This window comes from Mustela lutreola, chromosome 16 (assembly GCF_030435805.1).
Source record: "Mustela lutreola isolate mMusLut2 chromosome 16, mMusLut2.pri, whole genome shotgun sequence".
Classification (NCBI taxonomy): domain Eukaryota; kingdom Metazoa; phylum Chordata; class Mammalia; order Carnivora; family Mustelidae; genus Mustela; species Mustela lutreola.
Genome location: NC_081305.1, coordinates 49945143 through 49957282, shown reverse-complemented (window position 1 = coordinate 49957282; position 12140 = coordinate 49945143). Strand labels below are relative to the sequence as shown.

The 12140-nt window shown below is 56.5% G+C and overlaps 1 protein-coding gene across 1 annotated transcript; it reads right to left on the bottom strand.

Annotated features, from left to right (window-relative positions):
- Positions 1 to 266: 266 nt before the first annotated feature.
- On the bottom strand, positions 267 to 11568 carry RDH13 (retinol dehydrogenase 13). The gene is made up of 7 exons (XM_059152795.1): positions 11368 to 11568; positions 9174 to 9292; positions 7511 to 7666; positions 5067 to 5171; positions 4020 to 4232; positions 3118 to 3219; positions 267 to 1764 (listed from the first exon to the last, which is right to left on the bottom strand). The coding sequence occupies exons 1-7, from the start codon at positions 11430 to 11432 to the stop codon at positions 1535 to 1537; spliced, it is 990 nt and encodes a 329-aa protein (XP_059008778.1). The 5' UTR covers positions 11433 to 11568; the 3' UTR covers positions 267 to 1534.
- Between the last annotated feature and the right edge of the window lie 572 nt (positions 11569 to 12140).

Sequence of the window (12140 nt, the reverse complement as noted above, 5' to 3'; positions counted from 1 at the left end):
GGCCTCAGTTCCTCTCTGGCTGTCCAGTTCTTGGCAGCCCACGGCTCCATCCCAGGGAGGCAGGGCGAGGGCCAGCAAGCACCTGCTCTCAGTACAGACGCCCGTCAGCAACCAAACCCCAGAACCGGACGTTCTGCCAGCTGTGCTCTGTTCTCCGCCCTAGAAGTGAGTAGCTGGAGGGTGTGGACAGGGGCAGGTGGGGACTGCTGGGGTCCATGCTGGAAGGTGCCTATCCAAGTGCATTCATCAAAGAAAACTAACCGTACTGACACAGCCCTGAGCAATCTTTAATTCCGCCCTCAGCACCATCAGCATTTGCAGCAGGGCATGGGCCACTGTTCTAGGTAGCGAAGGGTGTAGAGCAGCATCCCTGGCCTACACAAGTATCTCAAATGTTACAGTTTTTTGTTAAAATATGTGTGTACGGATTACTGAACTTTCTGGTGCATCCCCACCCCCAATTTTGTGTGGGAGCGGAGTGCCAACTTGGATTCTGTCACTGAAGCCACGCAGCTGGTGGGTCTTCCGCTCTCACTATCCCGAGCAGGGCTGGCATCACAAGGCCTGTCCTCAGGGCTGTCCCCGGTGGCTCGGCCAGGGTATGGCATGTGCAAGGGAACATTCAGCAGTGAATGGCCCCATTCACTCAGCCAGGCAAGAACTCATTCATCAACACTCCCTCCAGTGAGGTGGTCAGGTTATTCTGCACGTGCGCCGGGGGAGAAACCGTGGCTCAGAGACGCACCTGAGGTCCCACAGGGAACCAGGAACTTGACCATAGCTGGTCGACACCCTCCCCAGCAGTCTGCACAGTGGCCACCACTGGCTCTCCTGACACGCCCACGGCAGATGGAGCAGATGCCTCCCACAGCAGTTCCCAGTTACACACTCAAGGCAGGTTTCTGAAGGCCCCATGCACCTATGGGCTACAGGGCGCGCTGCACCAGCTGACCACTGTGCCAGGTGCACATCTGCAGTCCTGTCCACTGCGCCTGAGAAAAGAGAAAAGGGCCGCTAGTGACCCCTATAGGGTGGTGTGGACATGGCAGCCAGCGTTCCCTGGGCACCTGCCACCTTCAGGGCAGTACCAGCATGACAGCGGTGATCTCCAGGCTCACACAGCCAAAAGTGCCAGCTAGAGGTGACGTGGGGAGGGCAGTAAGCATTCCTCAACCAACACTGCCACCTAGAGGGTGCTGGGGGTATGACAGTAGCGATCTTGGGCTCAAGCAGCCAATAGCGCCACTTAGAGGGTGACATAGGCATGGCAGTCAGTATTCCTTAGCCAATACTGACTCTCAGAAGGTGCGGCAAGGCATGACAGCAGTGGCCTTGAGGCTCAGGCGACGGGCACTGCCATCCGGAGCGTGACAGGGGCATGGATGTCAGCATTCCTTGGCCAACACTGCCACCCAGAGGGTGCTGCAGACAGAGCGGCCAACCTTGGTTGGTCTTGCTGCTCCATCCTGGTACTCAGCCTCCCATGTAGTTTCCACAGGCTCCAAGAGGTTATTTGGGGAGGGGCTCCAAGAGGTTATTTCCTCACAGAGGAAGCATGAGGCATCTCCAAGCCCACCAGGCGGGCACTTTCAGCCCAAAGTCTCTGGGCTGTCTCCTCATTCTCAGCTTCAGGGGCCGGAGCCTTCTCTTTGAGTCCGTCGAAGTACTTCCCAGAAACACCCTCCAGTTCCTCCGCCACAGCCAGGTACGTGCTGGGCTGGGCTGCCAGCTCGGGGCTCTTGACCAGCAACCAAAAGACAGGCCCTGCAATCAGCCCACAGAGCATTCAGTCCACACACGCTCAGGGAGGACAGGAAAAGCCCCACACCATCCGTGGGGTTGCCCAGGGCCCACAGGCCAGACGTGGGACTGCAGTCCCATACCAGCCCCCCTCCAGGACTGTGCCTCCCAAGATACCCTCCACCAGGAGCTCCCTTCCCTGGCACTGCCCAGCCAAATCCCGCCAGATGCAGAGACCGGCCCAAAAGCTGCCTCCCCCAGCAAGCCTCCCTGGCATTTCCCCAGGCAAATGGAAGCTCTCCCTCCTCAGTCAGCTCTGAGTCCTTACCCTATCCCATTTTGCTTTAAAAATAACTTTTATTTATTAAATGTCTCTGGGGCCAGCCTCAGCTTAAGATCCTTGAAATCAGGTACCCACCCCATAAATGATTTTCAGGATTACAAATACTAGCTCTAAAGTTCTAAGTATTTATTCACCTTAAAGCTGGTCAGGCCCTGTGCTGGCCCTGTTAAGGCCCATCTCAACCTCCCAACAACTGTAGAACACTATTACGGCCTCACTTTGTAAGGAGGGAAACCGAGGCCCCAAGAGGTGAAATGGCTTCCCTGGGTGGCACAGCTAGTTTGAGGTGAAGCCAGCATCCCCCTATGCACAACTCCCTGGTCTCCTTCTCTGAGACTCGGTCTGTTTCATCAAACAGGATCCAGCCTGTTTTCTGGGCCTATTCTGACGCCAGCAGGCTGGATACACACATAGAAGTGACTCGTTCTCAGGACCCAGGAAGACACAGGGGAGGGGGAAGAGCCAAGCCGCCGACACAGTATCTGGAGTGTGCAGTTAATTTTGCGTCAACTTGACTGAACTAAGGGATGCCCAGAAAGCCAGTAAAGCCCTGTTTCTGGGCGTGTCCGTGAGGATGTGACCAGGAGAGATCAGAACTGGAATTGGCAGATTGCATAAAGACCCGCCCACGCTGACTGGGCAGCCACCACGCTATTAGCTGAGGTATGAACAGAACGAATTCCCCCTCTCTCTGCGTGAGCTGGAACAACCATCTCCTGCCCTCAGATACTGCTCCTGGCCTTTGGGCTGGGACTTGTGCCATCGCTTCCCCAGTCTGCAGGCCTTCGGGTTTGGACTGGGACTATACCACCAGCTCTCCTGGGCCTCCAGCCTGCAGACAGCAGATGATGGGTCATCACAGCCTCTCTGAATGCACGAACCAGCCCCGCATGACAAATCTCTCCGAGCATCTATATAATCCTCTTGGTTCTATTTCTCGGCAGAACCCTGACTAATCCCCCGAAGAGAGCCCAGGCCCCAGGCTGTGAGGGCAGGGGTTCCGCTCAGGGAGCCCAGGCCAGGAGGTGGCTTACCAAGCGTGAAGCTGGAGAAGGCAGAGCTATGCATGCCCGTGTGCCTGCCCAGCTCCGTCCTGGCCACACCAGGGTGCACAGCGTTGACCGTCACACCCGTGCCTGAGGAGAGAAGGGAAGAGGAGGGATGACGGCAGATGCCAGGTTCACCCCCCACCTGGAAGCCTGACATGGCCCACCCTCAGCTTTAGGGTTACCCAATACTGTGCTGGGTCCTACCCTTAACCTCACACCACCCCTCTTGCTCTGACACTTCCACATCCGATGGTTTCATCTTGCAAAGCCATTCTGTTGCACGACTGCCCAGAGCAGAGCCTCCCAAACCTGCGCGTACATAAAAAAATCACCCAGAAGGCTTGAGATGCCCAAACGGCTGGGCTCCACCCACCTCAGGGAACCTGAAGCAGTGGGTCAGGGATGGGGTCTGAGGTGCTGCAGTCAGGATAGGCTCCCAGCTGAGCTGATGTTGCTGGTCCACGGATGCTCTCCGAGGAGCGGGGCAAAGGGGAGGCTTCAGCTTCAGCTCTGTGGACACTGAGGTCCCATCATGCTTTATCCTGTGCATGGAAGGATGCCAGGCGGCTAGATGCCAGCAGCAACACCCGCCCCACCTCCACTCCCTGAAGCAACGGTCACAGCCATCTTCAGACACTGCCGTGGTTGAGCACCACTAGCGTAGAGCACCAACGGCCTAGATGCCATGTGGGATAAACACAGAAGGCCACAATCGATTAGTCATGTCTGCCTCAGGCACCAGAGAACAAGGGGTATGTGTGTTACACATCTGCCTGCTCTGTTCCGGGACCAAGGCTTGACCTCCCCTAGACCCAGGGTTGCAGCAGGACATTCCAGGCCCAGAGCTAGAGCAGGAGGAAGGCCTGTGAGGCTCGCCATGCACATACCCTGCAGCCGCCGGCTCAGCTCCTTGGTAAAGAGGATGATGGCCAGCTTACTCTGGCAATAAGCTGCTCTGGTGTCATACTTCCTTTTCTCCCAGTTCAAGTCGTCAAAGTCTATGTGTCCTGCGATGTGGGCCAAGGACGAGAGGTTGATGATCCGTGAAGGGGCCGAGGCTTTCAGTCTGTCCAGCAGCAAGTTTGTCAAAAGAAAGTGACCTAGAGGAAGGACAAGGAAAAGACAGTTTTCACTAAATTCTTAGCTGGTACATAGGATCGTGCTGAGAATAGTACCTCCTTTGACCTTCCCAGTAACCCAGGGCTCTCGACAGGGGCCAGTTCTCTCCCCCACGGGACATCTGGCAAGGTTAGAGGTTCCAGTCATCATAACTCCAAAGAGAGAAGGGGGGTGCTCCTAGCATCTGGCGGGAGGCAGCCAGGGATGCTGCTGGACACCCTGTAGTGCACAGGATAAGCCCACAGCAAAGAGTGACCCAGCCCCAGACATCAGGCCCTGCAAGAACCCCAAGGGGATGGACTGCCTCCCGCATCTCCCTCAGCAACAGAATTGCTGGCTGTGCACAGTACTGCCCAGTGAAAGACTACATTTCCCAGACTCCCTTGCAGCAATGTCAGGTCATGTGACTGCATCCCAGCCAATAGGATCCGAATGATAGCAATGTGTGTTACGACCTCCAGGGCCTCAGAACGGGGCCGTATTTGGAGAGGGGTCTTCACAGTGAAAATGAGGTCACTAGGGTGGGCCCTGATCCAGTGATTGGCGCCCACCCAGTATCTACCCACCTTGCCCTTACTAACAGAACTCCAGTCACATCCAGGGTGACAGTGGGTGGACAGCATGAGTGACTGATGGACAGACAAACTGGAGGACAGACAAAGGCTCACATGGCCAAGAGATGGACAGAGGATCCGAAGGACTGACAGGGCATCCAGCAACAAAGGGGAGCCTTGGAGCCCGAGTCCAGCCCACCGGGGACCCCGCTCACATCCGGGTCCACAAAACGCCACGCAGCCCTCAGCCCGAGCCCTCACCCAAGTAGTTAACGCCAAACTGCATCTCAAAGCCGTCCTCCGTGGTCCAGTGCGGGCACCGCATCACGGCCGCATTGTTGACCAGAACGTGCACCTGCTTCTCCTCTGGAAGACAGGGGTGAGGGAAGACGCCATGAGCATCTGGGCCTGCACGGAGGGCCAGCGCAGCCAGGGGTACAGCGCCCCCGGCACTGGGCCAAACAGTGCCTGGAACATTCATGTCCACCCAGAGCCTGTGAATGCAACCCGTGTTTGGAAAGAGTCTTTGCAGAAAGTCATCAGGTTAAGAGAAGGTCACAGCATGGGCCCTAACCTGGGAGGACACAGACCGAGACCCCCCAGGAGACAGAGGCAGAGACTGCAGCAACACGGCAAAGAGCAGAGCGCCGGGGACCAGCAGCCACGGACAGAGGCTGGAAGAGGCAGAGGGCCTTCTCCAGTCTCGGGAACAGGGCCGCCCAGCTTATGCCCTGATCTCGGACTTGTGGCCTCCACAAACATGAAGAGAACGGGTTCTCATCTCAAGCTACTCAGTTCACTGCACTTGACCACGGCAGCCCCAGAAGACAGATACATGCCCACCTAAGGCCTGGAGGCCTTTCCTGGAAAGGAAAAGAAGCCACACCTGCAGGGGTCCCAGGCATCAGACTGAGGGGTTACCCGTGGGAACCCCAGCTCGCTGGGCAGCCAGTGCTGCACCCGATTCCAGACCTAGCACTTCCTCCCGTATCGGTTAGCAAGGGCCGCTCTGAGAAAGCATCACACAATGGGCCGCTTGAACATAATGTGTGCCGGCCCTGCAGGTGGGAAGCCCGGGGTCGGTGCATCTCAGGGCTGTTTCCTTCTGAGGACCAAGGGCCACAGGGGAGAACCTGCGCTAGGCTCTCTCCTGGGCTCCTAGGTAGCTCAACTCCCAGTCTCTTCCCTTGGGCCTGTCTGCGTGCTCACCTCCCCTCTGTATGAGGACACCAGGCTTAATCACCTCTCTGCAGACCAGGTCTTGTGCTGAGGTCCTGGGGGTCAGGACCCCAACGCACCTTCGGAGGGCACACAGGAGAACCCACACACTCTGGCAGTGCTTTGCAGGATCCGTGGAGACAACAAACTAGTTATCGAGCACCAATGAAACAGCCTCTGCCTGCCTATTGGAAGGGCCTGCACAGCCGTCGGGAGCTCCCACCCTGGAGCCCCAGGCTCTATCTACCCTCGGCAGCTATACAACCCTGGCCAAGTCACACAGCTTCTTTGTGACTCAGTTTCCCCCTCTGTAAAAACAGGTAACACGTGCACGTGCTGGGCCCGATGAGGGAGAAAAAGCAGCACAGCTCCTCACGTATTACAGGTTCTGATTGTATTAAAAAAAACCAAGGCGGGGGCGGGGGGGGGGGCCTGGGCAGCTCTGTCGGGTAAGCATCTGACTCTTGGTTTCAGCTCAGGTCATGATCTCAGGGTCGTGAGATCGAGCCCCAAGTTGGGCTGCACTGGGTGCAGGGTTCCCTCCCTCCCTCTGCTCCTTCCCCTCCACTCATGAAACCTCTCTGTAAAAAAGACAAAAGCCACAGGGCAGTCTCTACACCTGCCTGCTTTATAAATCCATAAACTGTCTCCAGAAGGTCACACGAGGACCCTGAGCACCACTAAGGAAGGCAGCTGGTAGCCGGAGGCAGGGAGGTGCCGGCTGCACCCTGGTTTATCCTTTCTGAATGTTTAATCCCATAAAATGGTACTCCTGTTCGAAAATATAAAGACATGTGCCAGTTCTGAGAACATCCAGTGGGGAGCGAAATGAGCGAGTCAGGGAGGCAGAGTGGGGGAAACGCCGGCGGAATCCCTGCACCAGCAGAGGAAGCAGGGGTCGGACATCACCCCATGCGACCCGCACTAGACTGGGCGCAGAGCCTATGTCCCAGGCAGCACCCACCAGCCTCAAGGGCCAGAAGCTGCAGGAACCGCCGGCTCAGTCAGCATTTCCACTGCCTCCAGCTCCCCATACACCTAACCGCACCCGGGCCTCTGCATCTTGTCGGCTCTGATGCCGACGGAGCTCATCTTCCTGCAGAGCAGGAGTCCCACAGAGCAGACTTGCCCTGTAAGGGCCCAGACTACATATTGTTGGCTCTGCAGGCCACATGGCCTTTGCTGCCACCGGACTAAAGCAGCTGCAGGTAATACGTAAACTAACGGGCACGACTGGGTGCCGAGAACTGTACTGGCGGACGCTGATATTAAACTTTCACACAGTGTTCACATACCCAGAAATACTACTCTTCCAATTTAGGCAACAGTTGAAATGTAAATGTTTCCACGTGACAATGGAAGGAGCTATAAAAATGTACAATCTTCACCCATAGAGACGTGCATCTGTCCGAAAACACCAGCGCCACACCATGGGACTTGTGGCCACCCAGGACCTCATCCCCCAAGGCCGGCATCGTGCCTCCTACCTTCAGTGATCTTTGCGGCAAACTCTCGGATGGACTTGAGGGAGGCCAAGTCCAAGTGCCGGGCCCTGACGCGGTGATTAAGGGTCTCCCCGCGAATGTCCTTTGCCGCCGCCTCACACTTCTCCATATCTCGACAGGCCAGAATGACGTTGCCTCCTGCGAGCCCAAGGCAGGAAAAAATTAGTTTTTAGATCCTCTCCCAGGTACAGACACCCAACAGACATGAAAACAGAGGCACCGTTTACAGCGGCCGAAAGATGGACACCACCCAAATGTCCACCAGCAGCTGAGCAGAGAGGCACAAGGCGTCCATCCAGACCATCGAACCTACTCGGCCACGGAAATAATCGTGACATGCGCTACCACGTGGACGGACCTCACTAACGTGCTCGCTGGGAGCAGCTGGTCATGAAAGCGGACACGGCCGATGATTCCGCTGATGGGAAATACCCGGAACAGGCCAATCGACAGGAGGCAGGATGGCTCCCTGGGAGGAGTGGGAACGCGGATGACCACTTAAAGGACCGAGCTGTCATTCTGATGAAAACGTTCCGAAACTGACTGGCAACGTTCGCACAACTCTGGGAATATACTAACCACCATGGGGGAATTGTGTGACGTGTGGACTGAATTTCTGTAGGGCCACTAAAAAATAACTTTGAAAAATTAGAGAAGTGAGAAGCAGCAGGGACTGGAGGAGGACGGGCAACCACGAGGTGGATGGCGTGGATCTATGGATCCGTGTGGATCCGTGTGGATCCCTGTGGCTCGCTCCCTGCCGTGGGCCCAGCTGCCTCCCCTCACATGGTCCACGAGGGAACTTAGTGGACCCCAGATCTGTCCATCCTCTGTTGGGGCCCAGCCCTCCGGATCCAGTGGAGGTGTCCACCCAATGTCACTGCTCAGCCTCTCCTGGGAGGACTACATGCCCCCTCCTCGGGGAAATGCCATGTGGTGGAGGGGGCAGGATGCCGCCCATCACAGCCCCCTCCAATCTGACCTCAGAAGGAGACGGGCAGCTCCAGCCTGGCCAATCGGGACCCGTTCCCTGGGCACCCGCAACCCATCAAGCCCAAAGGAAGCTTCCGATCTCCCCCAGCCCTCACAGCTGCCCTGCCACAGCCTTCCCACTCCAGCCAAGAGCAGGTCTGGTCTCCCCGTTGCTCAAACCTAAATCCTTGACTTCTTTTCTGGAGCATGATCCAACAGGAAATCCACTAACTCTAACTTCGAAAGCGATCACTCCTCCTCCGTGGACGTCCTCCATAACCCCAGTCTGACCAGGACAAAAACACTGAACGCACCCAAATCGAGGGGCCTTTAGAACGCCTGACCAGACCAGTAAGCCTAGAAGGGCCTGAAACCGGATTCTGAGCCAGGCCCCAGCCCAGCCATGAGCACCAAGTCAGCTATAGTACAGAAGCACACAGCCAGTGCAGAGAGAAAAACCAGCACTAGCAGCCACTGGGTGGCCACAGCCTCCTCTGAGACCCACCATCTCCCCTGCCTGTCAGGGACACCAGCCCTTCTGGCTTAAGCCGACGAGAGTCTGGTCTCTGTCATTTGTTACCAAAACCATCAAATGACCTTACCAACCCCTGAGAATGCAAGGCCTCCACCCCAGACCACACACCCCAAGACCAGGTGCCCCCTGGGACTTCACCTCTCCTGGCCAGTTCCATGGCTGTCTGCTTTCCGATCCCCGTGTTGGCGCCAGTCACAATGACGGTCTTCCCGGGAATGGTGGCCTTGCTGGGACAGGCCCCGCCCGCAACGTAGTCTCTGTAGGTAAGAGGCGAGGAGGTCACTTTGGTCCACGTGTGCACTGTGACTGTTACGATCTTGGGCGCTTGTGTTCCCGCAGTGATAAGACAGGAAGGACATCTCCTAACTCCGTGGGGGCCCGTGTGGTGTTGCAGGCAAAGGCTCCGCATGGCTGGGTGTTGGGGAGGCTCCGCACGGGAACATCACTACTTTGCAAAGACCCAATGGACTGGTTTCTTATGGCTGCTGTAACAAGTGACCACAGGCTCAGCCAGTTAAAACCATGCACAGGTAAATCTATGGGTCTGCAGGCCGGAGCCCAAGATGGGTCTCATCGGGAGAAGGACAGGTGTTGGCAGGGCTGTGCTCCTCCTGGAGGCTCTAGGAAGAGGTGGGTCACATGCCTTTTCCAGCTCCGAGGGATGCCCACACTCCCTGGCTCACGGCCCCTCCTCCTCAGCACAGCATCTTCAGGTCCTGACTCTGAAGGACCACTGTGACTGCACTGGGCCCCCACCTGGACAATCCAGGACCACCTCCCCATCTCAGGGTCCTTAACTCAGTGGCACCGGCAGAGTCCCCTATGACAGGCAAGGGAAGACCTTCACAGGTTCTGAGCATGAGGACACGCACATCCTTGCGAGACTCTTACCCTCTACCCACAATCCCCAGAAGCCAAATACTGGAAACAAGCGAATGTCACTGATAGGGGCCGGGCCAAGCAGACAGTGCCACCAGCCTATGACAGAAGAGCCTTGTACAGCATGGAAACCACCACCCTCCCGGGGCTAATTCTTTAAGTTAATTAAAAAGAAATAACCATCCTTTTTCCCCAGGGCATTCTGCTAACCGTTCATTCTGCCCATCCCAAGTTGTCCCTTTAGTATTGTTACTATTTTTAGCTTCGTCAAAACTGAAAAACAAGAGTATGAATAAAAAACTAACAGCAGCTGATGAATTTTATCAGAAGAGGAAATTATTTCCATTTAAAAAAGAATCATCTCCATTTTCTAGAACTTTCAAAAACACCCAGTTACCATCCCAGAGCTGCAGTGTCATGAACTATAAATCACAAGAGATGGCCCAGTTACACGAAAATGACGTTATTGGGTCAGAAGCAACAAGTTCACTGTGAAGCCTCATCACAGCGCAGGCAAATAAACCCAAAGGTAATTTATTCAAAGAGATTTACATAAAAAAAGTATTTAAATATTCCAATTACTTGGAGCACCTGGGTGGCTCAGTGGGTTAAGCCTCTGCCTTCGGATCGGGTCATGATCTTGGGGTCCTGGGATAGGGCCACACATCGGACTCTCTGCTCAGCGGGGAGCCTGCTTCCTCCTCTCTCTCTGCCTACCTCTCTGCCTACTTGTGATCTCTCTCTGTCAAATAAATAAATAAAATCTTTATATTAAAAAAATATCCCAAATTACTTTCAGGCCTCCCAGCTAATCTCTTATTTTGTGTAAGTGTAATAAAATTATATATTGCTAATTCTTTTTTTTTAGTGGCAAGAACACGGGAACTGCGCGCTCTTCACAGGTGTTTAAGGACCATATTGTTAACTGTAAGCGTAACACAGTGGAACTGGGATGCTCACTAGCTATGTGGGATGGCGATCATCATGGACCGCACCACCCAGACACACTTCCATCCGCCGAGCCAAACAGTGCTGCTCTAGAATATTCGGGAGCCGGGTTTTCTGTGGGGTTTTAAGTGCGTTAGCCTAGAAAAGACAAGAACTCTGTGTGTATCCCATGCAGTACAACCGTTTTGTTCACCGAGCTGGGCAATCCGGTTTGCGTCTCTGATTGCGGGTAACGAGAGCTTAGGAGGCCCTGGGTGACGCATGGGGTCCCCCAATGCCTGTCTGCAGGATAGACTCACTAATCGATGACCAGAAGGTTTCCAGGGCCCGGGCCCGCCCCTTTCCTCAGGGTGACCTTGGGCCGTGACCTGCCCTCGAGGCCCGCCCTAGGTTTGCCCCGCCGCACTGTCTACACCGGTCCTAGGCCGGCGACCTTCAGGCCACCTGTCCCCGTCCAGTCCCCACCTGGCGGCCGCCGACCCGCCCACCCGGGGCGCGCACTCACCGGAGCAGCACCGCGCCACCCACCGCTGTGCCCAGCATGGACAGCGGCAGGAGGTAGCGGTTCATGCCGGGCAGGAGCTAGGGTCCGACGCCGAGCCCCCCGCGGGGTCTTTCGGAAGAGAGGAGCGGGCAGCCGGCGAGACCCACGTGAAGAAGGGCAAGCTCTGCTCTGCACGAAGCTTCCGGAAAGGGGCGGAGCGCTGTGGGCAGGGCTTCAAGGGGCGGGCCTGCCCGGAGCGGGGCCTCTGAGGATGGGCCCCCGCGCCGCTGCAGCCAGGAATGGGAGGTTCCGGAGTCGTGGGCGTGGCCGCGTACTGGGGGCGGGGCATGGGGGCGAGCCTGCGCACTGTTCCATGACATCACGTTCGCGGTACTGTCACCGCGCGGCTGTTCCACAAGAGGCGAAGTTAGGGTCCTGCTGCTTCCGCCGCGCCCCGCGCTGCCGCTCGCAGGCTGCGCTCCTCTGTGTGCCTTTCCCATATATCAGCCTCTTCACACCTAAAATGCGTGTTCACCACTAGTACCTTCCTCATGGACGATGAGAGAATTTGAGAATTTCGAGGCTCCGGGCCAGGACCTACTGGCCTGGGACTTCCCAAACCCCTGGTGTCCTGGGAGATCAGGGCAAAGACTCTAGAATCTGAGGGAGGAGGGGCTGGGGGTCTGGACTTCCGGGTCTGAGGGAGGAGGGGCTGGGGGTCTGGACTTCCGGGCCTGAGGGAGGAGGGGCTGGGGGTCTGGACTCCCGGGTCTGAGGGAGGAGGGATCGGATGA

Bases quoted from the DNA above. Each gene is read 5' to 3' on its own strand.
- RDH13 (XM_059152795.1), bottom strand. From the start codon at position 11,432: ATGAACCGCTACCTCCTGCCGCTGTCCATGCTGGGCACAGCGGTGGGT. The intron at 9,293-11,367 runs GTGAGTGCGCGC...TCTTACCTACAG, and splicing joins GGTGGCGCGGTGCTGCTCCG to AGACTACGTTGCGGGCGGGG. The intron at 4,233-5,066 runs GTGAGGGCTCGG...TCCTTCCTCTAG, and splicing joins GTTTGGCGTTAACTACTTGG to GTCACTTTCTTTTGACAAAC.